The following is an 18,920-nucleotide window of genomic DNA, read 5'->3' as shown; positions in this document are numbered from 1 at the left end:
TTTCTGTCCAGGCCCACGGGGATCAGGCCTCTGAAAGACAGATACAAACAACAGTCAAATACAAAGTTCCCCCCATAGAGAAAAAGAAACATCCATTCTACACTTCCCAACTGATCCCCTCCTTAAAGCTAAAGACCAACCCCCTTTCTCTCCCCTCTCCTCCCCTATCCCTAAGTTGGCTCTCGTCCTCCCATTAAAGCCCCCCACTCTTTAGCGCAGCCCTCCTCTCAGATGGTGGGCCAGATTAGGAGGGGAACAATAACAGTTTTCAATGTAAAATGTGCATCTTGTTAGTCCTTTTTCTCTCCTCTCCTGTCTTATGATGGGGAGAGAAAAGGAGAAGCGAAAGCGGCCATTCAGAAAGTTATCTGTGGTTGTCTTCTCCTCACAAACGGTGGCTTGTTCTGTGGCTGTTTTAATCCTTCTAGTTCTCAGTGTACCGCTGGATTTTAGCAGAAAATACACAACCGAGACCTATAGACCGGGGTTTCCTTTGGCATTTCAGCTCTTCGTTCAGTGGATATAAAGTTATAAATAAACATTGGTCTTTATGTTTTTTACTTGCCGACACAAATCAAAACAGAAACTTCTTGACACTCTTTCGTTTTTGTCTAATTTCAAAGATCTAGATTTAAGCAAAACAATTGATAAACATTCAATTCAAATATAATAAAAGATTTGAAGAAGGTCACCTCATTAATGGTTTTCTTGTCCACTGATAAATGCAGCGGCAGCAGCATCAGTTAGCTGCAATTATATGTTTGTTAAATTAAGCATTTGTCATAATCTACGTTAGACTGATGTAGTGGGATCCTCTTCAACAGACGACAGACAACAGAAAAAGACAAAAAGCAAGACGAAGGACGTGGTGTGACTTACTACTCTTTATTGTCTTTACCAAGCATTTACAGGAATCATATAGTTTTGTTCTCAATAGACAATATGTAGTGACAATGAAGACTTCTACTAGATTGATGTCTGATACCAAACAAGGTACATGCACAATTTCTCCTCAGATGTAGTTTTTTGAACATTTTTTTAATGGATTCCAGACCCATCTTGGAAAGCCTGAGAGTCACACCCGATGTTGGCATGTAAGCAGAGAGAGCTGCCAACTCTGAGTGCAGCAGATACCTCTGAATGATGTACTCTCAAGCCTTTGTTTGTTTTCCTAATGGGGATTGATGTTGGTTATAAAACAAAACTCCCTTGTTTGTGTGTTGGCTCTGTGCTGATGGTTTAGAGGAGGCAGCAGGACCGCAGTAAAGATGTATAAACTGGAAGTGACAGTTTGAAAAATAGTTTGACAAAATAATCTGAACTCTAGGTCCACTTCATAATTTAGTCCAGAGCTTTCAACTGCATCTCACAGTCTCAGTGAATGGAGTTTAAATATATAATATTTAATTTGCTAATGAAGGATGAGATTGGGTAAAACCATATTAAACAGACCTTGAATTAGGATTATTTTTGGCATACTACTGTTCCCAATGTCATGAATTAACTTTCTTTTTTAAAAATATAGTTTGAATGAATTCATACATTTACCTGCAAACACTTTTATGTGGTCACTGGGAAAAATATGGATGTACAGTACGACTCAATCACAGCTTGTGAAATAGTCCGATTTTGAAAACTGAAACCAGAGACTTTAGTTTTGCATTAGTTTTAATTAACAGTTCAGCTATTACAATGTTAGTAAGAGTGTCAGTACTCTCATGATGAAGTTTCAACATCAGCTGCTGGCGAATTGTGGTTTGTAAGGTGTCTAGTTAATAAAATGTAACAAAAAATATGCAGTTTTTTTTATTTTAGGAGTAGGACATTAATTAAATCTACTGTGTAATAGAAATTATAGCTATTCATTCAATGCCAGTCTAAAAGGTGCAGACACTCACAATGTTGCAGACCGATCATTTTAATGAAGGTGTAAGGTGACAAGTAGGCCTAACATGTTTGACCTGGGAAACTGCACCAAGACACTTTAACCTGTCCTGGTAATAGCATGCAACAAAAAGACATCTCTGTGACCCACATACTGTGACCAGGGACAAAGAGTGTAGGTTAAAATGTATATAGCCTCTTTTCATTATAATAGAAATTCTGAATCACGAGTGCACCCTGGTGGCCCTGGGGGTTTGGTGCTTTCACACCTTCCTCATTTAGTTCGGTTGAATCACACGATAGAGTTCGTTTTCCTCCTTGGTGCGGTTTGTTTGGGCAGGTGTGAATGCAGAAATCGCACTCGGGTGCGCACCAAAAGTTTCAAACGAACTCTGGTTTAGTTCGCATGTGGTGTGAAAGCAAACGACCCAACCACAGGATTTTATGATAGCATAGATGTGATCTGAGTTATATCCAAAGCTAAACCACTAATAAATCCATCTGCTGACCGCGAAATGTCTAAAGCGATCTTATAATTGATCTGTATAAGCTGCTATATTATGAAAATCATTTGGTAACGTATATTTGCCAGCGCGGGTATTTTCCCTGAGTTAATGAGTCGAAATCTGTTAAAAAAAGAAGGGCAAGTAGTACTCCATAAAACATTTGTGACAGTGATACCACAGTATACTATAGGCTAATAAGCCCTGAATTATTACTGTAACCTATTACATGTCCTGTTTTTACGTTAGCGTATTATTCATAATAGGCTGTGTGGTCGATCTGCGGTCTAACGTTACTAATCATGTTTATAATATTACTTCGTGAGCTCTTTGCGATACAGATCAGAAGCGTTAAAGTGCTGCATAAACTTCTACGTCAGTCACCGGAGTTTGATTTCCCCACGTGGGTCCTGATGATGCAGGATGACAATCTGACAATCGCCAAAACTATAACTATATATATATATATATATATATATATATACACAATGTCTAAACTGGCAAAAAAACATTCAACAAAAGTGAGTACACCCCTGAAAGTGCCCAAAATTGGGCCCAAAGTGTCAATATTTTGTGTGGCCACCATTATTTTCCAGCATTGCCTTAACCCTCTTGGGCATGGAGCTCACCAGAGTTTCATAGGTTGCCACTGGAGTCCTCTTATGGATCTTAGAGACCTTGCGCTCCTTCACCTTCCATTTGAGGATGCCCCACAAATGCTCAATATGGTCAATCTCCGATTGCAGTACATTTGAATGCCTGGCTTTCTTGTGCATCATCTTTAGAAGAGGCTTCCTTCTGGGATGACAGCCATGCAGACCTGTTTGATGTATTGTACGCCGTATGGTCTGAGCACTGACAGGCTGACCCCCCACCCTCATACGTCTATTTCCCAAAGACAACCTCTGGATATGACGCTGAGCATGTGCACTTAACTTCTTTGGTCAACCATGGTGAGGCCTGTTCTGAGTGGAACCTGTCTTGTTGAACCGCTGTATGATCTTGGCCACTGTGCTGCAGCTCAGTTTCAGGGTCTTGGCAATCTTCTTATAGCCTAGGCCATATTTATGTAGAGCAACCATTCTTCAGATCCTCAGAGAGTTCTTTGCCATGAGGTGCCATGTTGAACTTCCAGTGACCAGTATGAGGGAATGTGAGAGTGATGACACCTGCTCCCCATTCACACCTGGGACCTTGTAACAATTACAAGTCACATGACAGCGGGGAAGGAAAATGGCTAATTGGGCCCAATTTGGACATTTTCACTTAGGGGTGTACTCACTTTTGTTGTCAGTGGTTTAGACATTAATGGGTGTGTGATGTGTTATTATGAGGGGACAGCAAATTTACACTGTTATACAAGCTGTATACTCACTACTTTTCTTTTTTCAACAACTTGTGTCAAACTTGTGCTTTCAGTTTGTTCTGTTATATATTATATATATATATATATATATATATATATATATATATGGGTTGTTTTTTTTTTCAAATACCGGTATGTATGTTTCCAACATTCAGTGATCAAAATAATGGATATATATAAAAAAGGTTATTGTTTGGCTGCTCTGTCTCATTTGACAAATGACTTGTACTGTTTCAAACTGATTTACGGCATTATGAAGTTGTTGTAGTCTGGTTTGTGCTGCATCATGTTCTTGGTGTCAGACATGGCTTCCCTGCTGTGAAGGTCACTGTGAGGTCAGTGAGGGTATGACCACTTCTCTCACCACCATGATGACCACTGCCCTATGACCAATTGTTTAAACACTGTAAAAACCAAAGGAAACATTCTTTAAATTCACAATATTGTTTCTTATTTTGGAAAATTGCTCCCATTGTCTATCAGCTCTCCTCGCAGTGTCTGAATTTCTTTGTTTGCTTCAGCTTTATCTTCATTTATCCTAAAGCTGCCTCCTACACACACAAAAAAACCCTCTTTCAGTTAAAACATTCAGTCACACTATCAACATTCACACGAGGAGATGTATTTGCTGGATCTCATTCAGTATGACCACATGCAGTCACTTGAGATGAAGTCTTCCGCCCTCACTGGCTGCCAATCTCATTTCTGCTTTAGTTCTTTCTCTGGATTGGTTACTCAGAACATGACCTCAGAGGGTGACCTGTGGAGCCCCAGGGGTCGCTCCTCGCTGGCCCTATGCTGGCCCCGGACGCAGCTAAATACAGAGGAGCGTCCGTCATCTCGCCAGACAAAAGGGTGAACATACCATGCTCACCCCTCATGAGTCCAGCCAAGCGCACAGGGAGCACATTAGGACCTCTGGGTTTTATTTACCCTTTCTTTTTGGCTGTGCAAAGAGTTGACTGGGGCGTCAAGTTTGTCAGGTGCCTCAGCTGTGACTGTCTGACCACATCACACACACACACAGCCTTTGAGATTCCCAAAGAGCTTCACGTTGCTTTCTCCTGATTCACATTGTCAGTTTTCATATTCTCCATTCGCCACTGAAGCGTTATGTTTGAGAAAGATTTCTGGCAGGAATAAACCAGCGTCAGTACAACCTAAAGGCATTCTCAAAGAGACCTTCACATGTGAATGCAGCCTCACAAGCATGAGAGTGAATGAAGCTGAAAGGATGGCTCTCCTCATTGAATCCCAAGGTGGTGCTGGAGATCTAGAGCTCTGCTTGCAGAAAAGAGGTGAAATAGGCGAGTTAACTGTGTGAGGCAGGGAAATAAAAAGTAAAGTGATGACAGAAGTGAGAGCAGTTTACAATCCAATTGGATGATTGACTGATATCCATATGGAAGCAATGATAAAAGCTCTGCTTCTAAAATCCTGTAGGACGTCAATCAAATTACGCTTGATCAGGAACATAGAAAATGTTTTTATGAACACATAATTTAAAGAGCTGGTTTACCCAAATTACAAACAAGCATATTTTATTCCCTTATTGTAGCCTGGTGGATTTCCAGCCATGCTGAGTAGTAAAAGCAGCTGCACAACAATGTAAAAATACTCTGTTTAGTAAAAGCCCTGCATTCCAAATTTTATCAAAATATAACTACATAGGCATGATCATCAAATATAAAAGTAAATAAAAATAAAAGTACAGAGAGAGTAAGTACTTATTAATCAGAATGGCCAGAAAGAGTGTTATTACAGGCTAGATATTCATTGGTGCATCATAATAAAAGATTAACATGCAAGCGGCATGTTGAGTGTTGTAGCTCATCTCATCAAAGTGAAGCTAATTTAACAGGTTTATACTCCGTGAGGGGTTTCATCTTTAATAATCATATTTTATAAACTCATCAAATGATTTCTATGGAAAAATATGAATCTTTGATTTAGCAGACAAGTACACATAGAGAAGTACAAAAAATATTTCACTCTAGAATGTAGTGGAATCAAAATACAAGTATAAAAATGAAGGGTAGCTCAGCAATTTAAAGTTCTGCACTAGAGCAAATGTAGTTTCTGCTTCTATCTCGATACAGTGAAAATAGAACCTTTCAAGTGAAAAAATGTTACTCTGGACAATCCACATATTTTGCTGTCAATCATTTGGACATGGACTATTTCTTTGGTGAAAGTTTTGAAGTTTTAGGCACTTTAAGCCAAATATTTTTTCAAATTCAAACACTAAGAAAAGGAAAAGATTGTTGTATAGTGTGTTTTGAAATAATAGGTAGAAAGAGTACAAATTGTGCCACTGTACTATATTTATAGTACATTGGTTTTGTAAATGTTTAATTTAAAAAGCAATCTTAAAAGTTGTTTTCCAAAAGAAATTCCAGTGTACCCATCTACTTGGTGAATTATGTTTGATTCTCTTTCTAAAAAAAAAGGTGTTTTTTATATCTATCAGTTACATGACTGAACAGTTGTGCAAAACAACTGACAAGTTCTCAAAGTTGAGAAAGAAATAAAGAGTCAGGACCTTGACATCTCAACAAAAGCAAAATGTTGCCAGAAATATTTAGAATTTCCATTTCTGCTTTTAGTCAAGGAGTGCAAAAATTGGTAAATATGTTTCTTAAGAGTTCTTTAAATTGACATGTTCTTCCAAATCTGAATAATTTATTGATGTTGTCAAACTTAATGCCATTAGTCTACAACAAAAACGCCATAAATTATAAATTATGCCACTCAATTGGAGACGTCTTGTGAAATTACTCACATGGTGTTATTATTTGCCTCCTCTTAACACATACTCCCTTTATAAACACACACGGGAACTGGAATGTATGCCACTCTTTGTCTAACTACCATGCAAAATTACCTGATTTATCTCAAGCACTTTCCGATGTCACACTGTCTGTGCTCGTGACAAAAGTGCCCCTTGTTGTAGCACACCAGATAACCGGACCCACCCTCATGAAACTCACAACACTGATCTAAAACACACTCTCTCAACCTTTTGTCCCCCCAAAAACAAAGAACTGCTCTTTCTCTTGGCAAATGATGCCTTAATTGTGCAAGTTAACAAGCCTGCTCTTTTTTTCCCATGAATAACAAAGAGTTTGGTCCCAGTTTGTTTCTTTTTGTTTGTTGTTTTGTTTTTTTGTTGTTTTGTTTTGTGTCTTTAACTCTGAGCTCTTTTCTAAAGCGTGTTGTTGCACAGTTGTTGGACTGTTCCCATGCTGCTCTTTGCCTCCGTATTTCTCAGATCGAAATGTGTTGCACACGAGAAAAGAACGACAGAAAAAGACAAAGCGCAAGACAAGCAATGGGGTGTGACTGAAATGATCCACAGTGGGATACTCTGTACAGTATTCATTATGTTTTCATTTTTATCGATGTCTTTGACCTATCCCTGCTCTTGCTCCTTTAAAACACTGCCTCTTTTATCACTCCATTCATTTTTGGCTCAAATATCTCAGTTCTAAATGGAGGTAGTGTTGAATAGGACATCTCCATGTATTTGCATAATCTGATGCCATTGCTGGTGAGCACATAGAGGGTTGTGCCAAGTGTAGAAAGGTGAAGTCCTCATCCCTTTGCAGGGGGCAGAGTACACAGATTTCATAGCTGACATGTTCGGCCTAACGTCATATTTTTTTAGTCTGCATGAGCAAAAAAAATGTATTAAAAATTTTTTTTTAAATTACATTATGTATTTTCTGTGTTTATCTCCAGAAACATTTACCTTTCTCTGGGAAAAACACTCATCGTCAGATGACTTTTTACATTCTTGTGTCAGCTCAGTGATGTGCTCTCAACAGAATCACTCCCCAGACAATCAAAAGGCATTCATATGTGCTGTTTTTTTTCTCCTAACAGACTCCATTCATGTCTGCTCTCTTCTTACAGTGCCCGTCATTCTTCAGACATCGCTGGTGCCAAGGCAGTGGGATGGCTGCCTTTCACTGATGGGAAACTGTTGCTCATGTGCTGGGTTGGCTGCCAAGTTTTGGCATTATTGGTAAGGAGGAAGGGGGGGTGCAGAAAGGGGGCCCTTTCAACCCTGTGAGATAGTGGTATCTGTTGTGGGATGATCTTCATCCCTTTCCCCCCTCTTTTCTTAACACTCCCTCTATTTCTCACTGTTTCTCTCACTCTCTTCTTCTGTCTCTCTCTGTCTCCCCCTGGCTCCCCTCCCCTCCTGCCCTCTGTCTCTGTCTTTTCATGCTGGAGATCAGACGACCATCCTGAGGTGAGCCGGCGGAGATCCGATGCCACTGGAGGACTTTTATTACCAACCAGCACTGACTGTTGGATTTCTCACAGCTCGTGTATTTCTTTGGCCTCGCTCCCAAAGCTCAACTGTACCCCTCCTTCACACACACACAGAGGCAACACACTACACCATGGTAAAGGAAAGGAGATTTGCTGTTGTACTCTCAGAAGCTTAGCTAACCGTCTAATCCAGACTTCGGTGCTCATACGGGTGCAAAGATCAAAACAGGAGCTCTCAGACGTTCAGGGTCCCTCTTTGGGCTACAGCAGTGTTTCCAAAATGTGTTGGGTTATAAAGGAATAGTTTAACATTTAGGAAAAACACTTAATTCACTTTCTTGCAGAGATAGAGAAGAGAGGATTGACACCACTCTCATGTCTGTCAATAGGCAGCAGGTGGTTAGCATAACTTAGCATAAAGACTGGAAGCATGGGCGACAACAGCTAGAGTGAATCTGTCTAAAGGTACTAAAAACCCGCCTACCAACACCTTGAACACTCACTAATTGACACAGCATAGCTTGTTTATTTAATATGTACAAAAACCTAAGTGTAAACATGATAATCAACAGTTTAGGGAGGTGTTCTGTGTCGGACTATTTCCATCCAAGACTCCAGAAAGTGTGTGTTCCCAGCCAAGAAATAGTCAGACAGATAACCCCCCCGGCTAATTGTCGCTTTAACACTCTGGTTTTTGAACGGATTGAACAAACAAGATATACGATAATGTGTTAATTAGTGAGCTTTAGAAGTGCTGGTAGAAAGATCTTGTTACCATTTGGACAAAATCAGACCAGCTGTTTCCCTGTTTCCAGTCTTTGTGTAAAGCTAAGTTAATCAGCTGCTGGCTGTAGCTTTATATGTGATGGACAGACACCAATCGTCTGGGCAAGAAAGTGAATGAGCTTATTTCTCAAAATGTCAAACTATTCCTTTAAAATGAAGCAACATCTCATCACAGGTCATGCCCTCAACATTTAAAGGATTTTTAACAACAATTTTTATGTAAATGCTCCGTACTTGTATAGCGCCTTTCTAGTCTTTTCGACCACTCAAAGCGCTTTGACACTACATCTTCATTCACCATTCACACACATTCCAAATTGCCCCTGGCGGAACAGCCGCCAGGGGCAATTCGGGGTTCATTATCTTGCCCAAGGACACTTCGACATGCAGCCTGGGGGTGCTGGAATTGAACCGCCAACCTTCCGATTAACGGCCAACCTGCTCTACCTCCTGATCCAGTCTTTAACAACAAAAAAGAAGAATTTGAAAAAAGTGAGCAAGTTTTTTTTCATATCCCTTTTATCATCCCTCTCTATCTTATCTGTTCATCTCTGTCCACAATTGACTTTGAAAATCCAATTTGTTCTAGAATGAGTGTCTTGAAATAAGACAGAAGAAGGCTGGTTGATATGACTGAAATATGAAGAAAGTGGATTTTAGTAAATACTTTAACTAAACTAATTTACTTTGGAAAAACGTATAAATATTCTCACTGCACTGGCAAATTTCATAAGACTTTAGTGACTCCAGCTACAATCAAAAATCAAAAAGAAGATTCTTCAACCCTATAGTTTGGAACCACGAAGCCACAGTATGTGATTATTCACAAGCACACGCTTGTTTCCACAGGTGCTCATGTACCTGCTGTATTTACACAAACACAAATACTGAACCACTACAAAGAGGAAACACATTGAGCATTTATTCATAATATTTCTAACAATGTGAAAATATTTAACTGAATTAAATGTTTAACCTTTTATCAATAAAAATCATTTTGCACAAATGCGTACACTCACTATTTCCGAATATATAACTGTAAAGTTGCAGTGTATAAAATAAGCTGTGGATTGTTTCCTTGCCAGTTGTGTAATAAGTATTACCTAAAAATCAATACCACTGTGTGAAATACTCCACTACAAGTTATCCATTCAAGTAAAAGCACAAGTGTTATCAGCAAAATGTACTTAAAGTAGGGACTATGAAAAGTAATGTGCATTGTGACCCTGTTCAGTGTTGTATTGTTATATATTGTTACATTTGATTGGTTTACTGATGCATTAACGTTGTAGTTGGCCAAAGTCGAGGTAATGTAAACAATTTTATATACTGTTTAGCTTCATCTATACAAATGCATCATAATTTATAGACTGATTATGTATGTGTTCGTTTTCAAAATACAATACAAAAAACAAGAGACAAATTCAAGACACACTACAACTGAGACAAACACACCAACATCAAAACGTCCATAGGTGAATACAACCACTTAATGGCCACAGAAAGGCTGTGAACAAATACTTGCCCAAAAGCATAATAGCAGATAAGGAATATTAAATATCTTGTGAATTGTATATTATATGTAGACATTGCATCATCTGAAACATGAACAATTTAACTCAAAATAAGAAGACGAACCATTTTTAAACATGTGAAACGTTGTTATTCTTAATTGAAGCACTTGAGGAAATGTACTTACTTTGTACTTTACTTTGCACCACTGTCCCTTGCTACATCTTTATTTGCATCAGATAATGACACCAAAATATGTTCTAAACAAAATGTTACACAATATTTGAAAGTAATATTTTATAGAGGTTAAATTCATTTTGCATTAAATGTAATTTGTCTTTTTCCCTTTCTTGAAACGCCCATTTAGAACCTAGAGGATAAGATAAGAGTTTGTGATAAAGAATTAAATACAAACATTTCTATTGTGAGGGTGAAATTGGGCGATGGGTGTAAAGCGGGAAAATAGTGCAAAAATCATATCTCAATAAATCAACACACAACAACAAATAGATGTTTTTGTAATTGAATGCACAGGGCTTCTCATATATTTATAAAATGCAAACATATAAAGGAACAATAATGCTTTGGACTCATTCCCATCATTGTCCCTCTTTTCACATGGCGATGAAACTTGTTTTTGTTCCTCATAAACTCTCCCGACTTCATGTTCATCAAAGCTAAAGTATAAATTCGGAGGGAGAATTGCGTTTTCCTTTGACATTCCAGTGATGAATAATTTTTCAAAAGAGCGGATTGTTAATGTTCAGCATGTGATATTAATTCGAAAGACAAACATTCTCAAGCTTTACCACTGCGGCTCAGTTTACATGACAATAAATGGTTTGGAGTCTTTTTTTTATCCGTGCTCAATTTATTATTATTCATGTGATGTGCTGCGGCTAAATCGTTCTCATCTGGCTGAACATGGGTCTTTTCCCCTCCTGTTTAGAGTCAGGATTTAAACCAATATTGGGGCTCTAGGGATCCAAGTATTCCTTCAAAAGCCTTTTCTCTTTTATCATATTGTCATTTTTTCCATCTGCATGGACACTGTCTTTCATTTCTTTCATTTGCTCTCTTGTTGCTAGTCGTTTTGATCAGGGGCTGGTTAATGTGGGTTTATCCAACCATCCAGGCGATTAATGCGGGCTTATCCATCCATCTGTCATCTACCCATCCATCCAGAAACGATCCTTCCATCCATCATAACTGTCCATACATGTCAGTACACATATGAGGACACCTACAACAGACCTTTCTTGTTGTCTTTTAGTAATACGCACAGGTATATTTGCCTATAGGTTGATACAGGAGAGAGATATATGCAAGGACCCGAGGAAAACTGGGAGAAAAGGTGTTTTCTTGAACTCCTCATAGAGAGAAACTATGATTTCATGGTGTTGATTATTTTTCTTCGCAATCACTCAAGGATAAAGCACAAGGACGCTGAGATTGTTCCCCTTTCAGATGCACCACAATGGGGCTCCTTGGTTAAAAAAAGGACAACAAGGAGTGCCCCCCCCCCCCCCACACACACACACACACACCTCTTTTTTTTTACTTCTCTTTTTACAATCCAACAACTTACTTAAAGACAGAAGGAGCCTGGAAGCATTTTAATGCATTTATTGAGACGCAGCGGCTACATAGCAGACCCAAGCTTGCCAAAAACATTTTCTTTTGATCAGAGTAATTCCTTCTTCTGTGGGAGGCGAAAAGCCCCTTCTATCAGTAACTATTCCCAATAAGTCTTTCCTTTAGAAAGTGGGAGAACAGTTTAAAAGGTTTCTTAGGAGCTCACAGATCTCACAGATTTAATGGAATGTTGCTCTCTATGTTTGATATTTGAATGAAAACACTACACATTTTACATGCAAATAAGCGCCAACTTTTACCCTGCATAACTTCCGTCTTTCCTCCTGGTGAATAGACAACCTCATTTCCCTAAACATATGGAAATAGTAGAACTTGGCTAAAATTCAGAAGGGGCTTTGATCCTGTTTTAACACTTTACTTTTTGAGATCCTAGAAATGCAGCTTTTTATACAAAACACATCACAATTACTTTACTGTAAAGATTGTCATCTTTATTGACTTGTTTTCTCCTTATTAGGTCCAAAAATTGTTTTGTATTCAATAACAGATTTGAATTTTAAGGAAAGGGAAGTGTTGAGTGAATCAATGGTTTTGTTAACTCCCATGTTTGTTTATAGGTCAGGAGTGGGTGGCCCAGTGGGAATCAGGCTCATGTCTGCCCCCTGGAACTGGCTGTGACACCCATTAAACCCACAGATCAGAGATGAAGACTTGTGTGGACAAACTGAAGAAAAATAGTGGTGGTGCGCCACAAATAGTGATCAGCCTTTTGATAAAGTTTGAGCACAGTCAGCCTGCTCCAGATGACCCACTTTACTATGACAAATCACTCCAAACTATTATTTACTACTAAGCTAGTGTTGTTTTATTTGATATCATAAAAAGATATGAAAGCTCTTGTTTAGCTGTTTTCTGTATATACTCAGCAATAGTGTGTGGGGCAGAATCAGAAAATCATTAATAATTCGCTGAAGATTAAAATTCAAGTTGCACTTAAAATGTTTTCTCTTTCTTCTAATCTTTTTTATTGCTTTCCCAACCACTTTGAAGATAACAGGGTTGTAATTGCTTGTAATTTTGGAGATCTGTGGTCTTAGAGCATTACCTGACCGCCTAAAACTGTGTAAATGATGCCAAAACAAGCTGCGTTTTAGTCAGAAATATTTATTCACAACATGTACAAGATCTATTTCCATAATCACAAATATATAAATAAAAATAACAAAACATAGCTAAAGTATTTACATGGCGTGTTGCGCACTGTGCAAACTAAATGTGTTTGCGTGTGTGTGACCGATGAAGTTGAAATAGTGGTGATCGAGTCCCTGCACCGGTGACAAGTATCCACCGTGCTGCTGCGTGTGAGCAGAGAGAGGCACTGTTGGGTACGAGATGCCCGGGCTGCGTGCTGAGCTGTGCCAGGAGAAGTGTCCCGGCGGACTCTGCTGATATACGGAGTCAGAGGGACTGTGGCTTTGGTGCTCCGGAGAGGAGTGCAGCTGGCTGAGGTAGTCAGACGGTTCTGGCATCGAGCCGACGGAGCCGAACACAGGCTCGGTAACCACACGGGACTTGGACTGTAAGAAGGCGAGGATCCGTGCGTACTTGATGTCTTTGGTTTCAGCTCTGTCCTCTGTGGTCAAGTAGTGCACCAGGTTCTTCATACACTCGTGGTATCCGTAGTGGAAGTAGTTTGCAAACTCAGCCAGAAGTTCACCTGGAATGAATCAAAGTAAGCAGCGATTACAACGCAGCCCTATGAAATGAAAAGTCTGACGCAACTCAGTTTTTGTGGTGTGGTATAAATATTAGTGAGGTTACACTTTAAATGATATAACTACACAAATAATGCATATTTATATATATTCAGCATTGTACAAATGTCCCCACTATTTATCAACAGAAATGTGGGTTCGGGATGCGTAAAGTGTCAGAGCTCTGTGAAACGTCAACTCACCCTTTTCTCTCCCACGGGGGAAATCCGCGGAGTGCAGCGCTCGCAAGTACTGAACTGTCATTTCCAAGATCTCAGCCTTCTCCAGTTTTCCAGAGTTCTACCAAAATATCCACAAATGGACACATTATAAAATGTTTGCTGCGAATATTACATGAAAAGATTCTTTGTTTAACAACAGCTGATAAATGTCTATGAAGATTCTCAGTCATCCAGGTCATAGTTATCCAACGAAGGTTAAAATTGATTTTAACCTTCGTTGGATAACAGCTGATAAACATATTCTTGCTAAATGATCAATATTGTATAATCAATAAGAAATATCTGTCACACAATTTACGTTACAAATTTTACAATACCTGTTTTGCCAGTGCCATTGGTACTGTTTTTCCTAACTCGTTAAGGCAGCGATTAATGCGGTCCCGTCTTCGTTTCTCTATGACTTTGTGAGAGATCGGAGTTCTCTGTAGAAGCAAGGAGAGAGAGACAACATGAGCGCACAAAAACAATACAGTACACCTCAATTACAGCTGTTCTGTCATCCAGAAACACGAAAATAAAACTGGCAGGAATGTAAGAATTAAAATAAATCGATGCAGCGACGAAATGTTTTGGAAACTTGCTGGTGAGATTTGTAACTCCCTGAGAGTTTTGCGCGCCGCGCGCTGTGCTGCTCCAGAGCGCGCGCGGAGATCTGCGCTCCGGGCAGTTTCTATAACTGTTGAGGCCTTATTGGAAACAGTTGAAATCTCTTTTAGTAACTTTCGCACACTTTAAGTGTTTGTAACCAAAGCCATTGCAATACAATTTCCAAATATTCCGTTTATGTCTACTATTGTACATCAGTACTGCGCCGTTGGTATCCTGTAACGCGTGCCACAGAAGTGGTGGACAATAGTTTTCCACATCTCTACCACGGAAGTTACTCCGTGTTGCAGTAGTAAAAAATAATATTCGATGTAAATACTGTAATACTCAGTTCCACAAAGTAACCCAAACGTGTTAAAAGTGCCACGTTGCCAAAATAGTTCAGTCCTCATAATGCAGAGCGCACGTGGAGCGCGTACCTTCCTGTCTTTCATTTTAGATGCCATCGACGAGTTTCGGTCAAACTTGTTAAAAATCAGTTCAGCTGAATGTTGGAGAGATGTGTTGCTCTGGCAGGAGATGAATCAGACTGAGGTTTGAGGGGAAAGCTGGTCCTTATAAAGGGATCATCGAAGGGACTCTGGCATTCATGGTGTAAATTATTCCTTGGGATTAGAGCCCTGCATTGGGTAAATGTGTGCATTTAGGATCAGTTAAAGAAATAGTAAAAATCTAAAGCCAGGGCTAGCAGGGGGGCAAACCTGCTTTGTTAATCCACGTGGCTGTTCAAAGGACACGTGATTACTTTCGGAATATTATTTGCATAGTAACAACCCAGGCGGGAAATAAGAAGTGAGCGTTGGTATCGCCTGATCCGGCGGGGCGCACTGTGCGCACTGAAAACAAAGCCGGCGAAAAAAGAAACCCTCTTTCTTCCAACTCGCGTTTCTCACACGATCGCCTGTTTACAAATCCCAGCAAGCGATCTTAACTCTCGTCCAAGCCCAGTCCGAGTTTTAAGGCCTGTCCAGTGTCATTAGAGTAATTAAGTAAGCCTTTAATAGGCTGTTCCGCCAAGTTCAGGGGAGATCTTTTGGAGACGGAGTCCCCCCGTTTGTTCTCGGCGTTTCTCACACGACTTGGTGACACGTCCATCTTTTATGAGAGATGGCAAGCTTTTTGTTTACATTCTTTATTTTGTTGGACTCCTCGGCAGGTGTGTGATTAGCCCTGGCACACGAGCGTCGTCTGCGTCAAGGCCAGCGTCTCCAGCAGCCTCTGGCACACGAGGGTTACCCACCACTGGAGACTCTTTGGAGAGGCTCAATTTGTATCCTATTATCCTATAAGAAAATGTCTATTCAGTCGAATGAATAGTTTCATTGGCCTAAATTTTAATAATGCTGTGAAAGAAAGGGAGAAATAAAGAAGAATGCAGCTGGTGTGAACGCGCATTATTCCCCGTCACCTGCAAGATGGGTAGCCTGGAGACCCCTATTCATTTGCCTAATTTCGGTCAACTTAACAAACTTTGGGAGAAATTATACTGCCATTGTTATGAAGGGTGAAGCTTTCTGATCGAATTAACAGCATGTTTTGATCCGGTAAATGTCATTAGAAAGAAAGAAACAATCGCGTTTAAAGGGGCCTGGGTAATGCGCCAAGTGGAGACGCCAAAGCGCAAACTGCACAAAGGGTGCTAGTAAATGCCACAGGGGACTTTTGTACCCTCACATTGCTCAAGTTTTTCCCCCCAAACAAAGGGCATTATTTTATACTTGAATACATTTCATACAACAATTGGCTGTTTTCTTCAAACATATTTTCACAGCAAGGTTAACAACAGGTTTATTGTGTGCGCTCCTCACAGATTCAGACTGCTCTCATGCGCCAAAACAGTTTGCTCCGGTTCTTTTTTCCCACTGAGAACGTTTTAATCTCGAAACTTTCACCGTGCTTAGATATATTTGATCCTGTGAGCGACGTCGAAGAATAAAAAGCAGCGGAGATCGGGGAAAGAAAGGCTCACAAGACATCTGAAGCGCTTGGAGAGTTTTTAGAGCACCATGGAGAGAAAGGCGCGAGCGAGCGGGACGGGGGCATAAAATCCAATTACTTGACTGTGCCGTTTTAACACTTTTTATGCGTTTGTCCTTTGAAATATGGAGGGATTTGTGCGCTGTTTCTTTTTAAAAAACTGAATTAAACACTGGAAGTTTTTGCTGACCGACTTTGTAACGCCAAGTGTTGCGTCAGTACGAGGCCAAATGATGCGTCAGGATATATTGTACTACTGTGATGTGAAAATTTTATTTCCTCGTTAAAATATTTTGTTAAGTTATCTGATTTTACAAATTTTCCTTTGATGTATGTATATTTATTGTCTCTTCTGTGTCAAACATTTGCCAAGCCACTATATATATATTATTTTTCTATTCTTATTTTTTTGCCAACCACTGGTGCCATTGTTGCTATCATTTAAAAATGGCTTGTTTGGGAGTATAGGTGGCTTATGAGCAACATTATTCCTAATATGCATTTAAAAAAATTGCTATACTTCTCCAATTTGACTGAGCTGAATGTTTGCGCATGTGTAGAACACATTAGTAGTAACATTTTTATCGATTCTCGAGTTTTGATTGTATTTATCTAATTGGCTCTAATATGTAGTGATGTGTAGTATGGTACAGTAGAATATTAGTAGTATATTATAATGACTCACTGTTGTATACTCAACTCAACCAATAAAAGGAGGTTATAAAAGGAAAACCACAGCATAACGATAAAAACACGTAATATGATGCAACAGGAAATAAAAGAGTATTATGCTTCACTGATATGAGATCCCATAGAAATGCTATTCCCTTTTTGTATTTCCTGCAGACAGATCTGCTGTCAGCAGCACCCTATTGAATAAAACCGGTATCTGAACCTAATGCATCATTCCACAGCAATGGGATGTCACTTAGGTCTTTAGTTAATGGAAAATATCTTGCATGTAAACCAAACCACAGCAGTCCGTTTAATGCCTCAATGTTGAGCTGTTTTCCATGCAGCAAGCAAGGAGATCATTTTCACATTAAAATGATTCAGATCCGTTAAAGGTGCAAATGAATTGGACCGTTGTGACCGTGAAAAGACAACAACCACCTGATTGCCCTTAACTGTGTGATATTTCGCAGATTTTTGCAGCACTAACAGAATTTAATGTGAAGCACAATGTCAGAATGAATTAACATATCTGCCCTTTTGGTTCAATGCAGAAACTTTTGGTTCTGCATGAAAAAAACAAACAAATAAAACTTGTCGCTGTATTGTAAGCTCCTACACACATGCGCGCGCGCACACACAAATAATTCCTCTGGAACATGACTGTGGACTATACGGGGAATTAGAGGTGACTACAGCGTTCTTTCGTCTATGTTAAATCCCCGGTGGTATCACTATAACGTGTGTACACCGGCCCGTTACAGGAAAACATGACAAGCCTCCAGCCGAGCCTAATTTGTGACAGCAGCTCAGTGTGCGGCAGCAGCCTGTGTGGACTCTGTGTGTGTGTTGTCAGGCGCTGCGCTCTGACCCGTGGTGACCTCTGAGGTTCTGAGACACAATCCTTTGGCTTGGTGCGCCACCCTCAGCCTGAACTGCAGCAGTTCACACGGCCCCTGATGAGCCCGTGGAAATGATCTGAGCTGAGTTCAGACTACATGGTTCAGCAGCCACAGGCCCCTTTGAAAAACAAATTACAGCAGCGGCAGAGGCTGAAGTTTTACTCCTTAAAGCCTGTAAACATGTGAGGAAAACAGTATAGTACATTTGCCAAGCTGGCTAAACTGGCACATTTACAGAAATGTTTATTAATGTGCACTGTCTCTGTAACCTTAAACTGTACAAATAAAATAAATAAAAACATTCCTCCGTGAAATTTTACTATTAATATTACTTTTAAATATTACAATAGGCAACCATAGGCTATTATAAATAATGATAAAGTACTTTCAGGAATATCAGAGTGGTTTTATATCTCGGGAGATGAATAAAGGAACAATATAAACTTGCTTTTGTTTATCACCCAAACATTGGAATAGCCTACTGATTTACAATATGGATTTCTTAAAACGCACTATTTTACCATGACCCCTGATAAACTCATGTTTAGCAGGGCTACAACAACATTTACAAAATTTTGTACTTTTCTTTAAAAGTGTATTTTCTTTAATAGTAAGGAAATAATAATAAGTAAATTAAATGCTGGACCAATAAAGCTTTAATATCATCTCTTTTATAGCGTAAACAGCACCCTCTTGTGGTACTCTTTGGAAACTTCAGCTGCCTGTTCACTGGAAGATATTTTAGAGATAAGGAGCCAGAGTCAGATTTGTTACAGTTTTATATAAACAGACTTCAGCAAACTGTTATCTCCCTTAAAAACTATAAACTATAGTAAATC

The 18,920-nt window shown here is 39.5% G+C and overlaps 1 protein-coding gene across 1 annotated transcript; it reads right to left on the bottom strand.

The window, feature by feature from the left end:
- Positions 1-13,076: 13,076 nt before the first annotated feature.
- helt (helt bHLH transcription factor) lies at positions 13,077-15,222 on the bottom strand. Its single transcript, XM_038714822.1, has 4 exons — positions 14,950-15,222; positions 14,242-14,346; positions 13,886-13,982; positions 13,077-13,645 (listed from the first exon to the last, which is right to left on the bottom strand). The coding sequence occupies exons 1-4, from the start codon at positions 14,974-14,976 to the stop codon at positions 13,170-13,172; spliced, it is 705 nt and encodes a 234-aa protein (XP_038570750.1). The 5' UTR covers positions 14,977-15,222; the 3' UTR covers positions 13,077-13,169.
- Positions 15,223-18,920: the final 3,698 nt, after the last annotated feature.

This window comes from Micropterus salmoides, unplaced genomic scaffold, assembly GCF_014851395.1.
Source record: "Micropterus salmoides isolate LMB-PRFRI ecotype aquatic unplaced genomic scaffold, ASM1485139v1 Ms_hic_scaffold_12, whole genome shotgun sequence".
In the NCBI taxonomy this organism is placed as follows: domain Eukaryota; kingdom Metazoa; phylum Chordata; class Actinopteri; order Centrarchiformes; family Centrarchidae; genus Micropterus; species Micropterus salmoides.
This window is presented reverse-complemented; position numbering and strand designations above follow the sequence as displayed.

Excerpts from the sequence above, each read along its gene's own strand:
- helt (XM_038714822.1), bottom strand. The coding sequence starts at position 14,976 with ATGGCATCTAAAATGAAAGACAGGAAG. Across the intron at positions 14,347-14,949 it reads CTAAAATGAAAGACAGGAAG|AGAACTCCGATCTCTCACAA; the intron begins GTACGCGCTCCA and ends TTGCTTCTACAG. Across the intron at positions 13,646-13,885 it reads CCCCCGTGGGAGAGAAAAGG|GTGAACTTCTGGCTGAGTTT; the intron begins GTGAGTTGACGT and ends GATTCATTCCAG.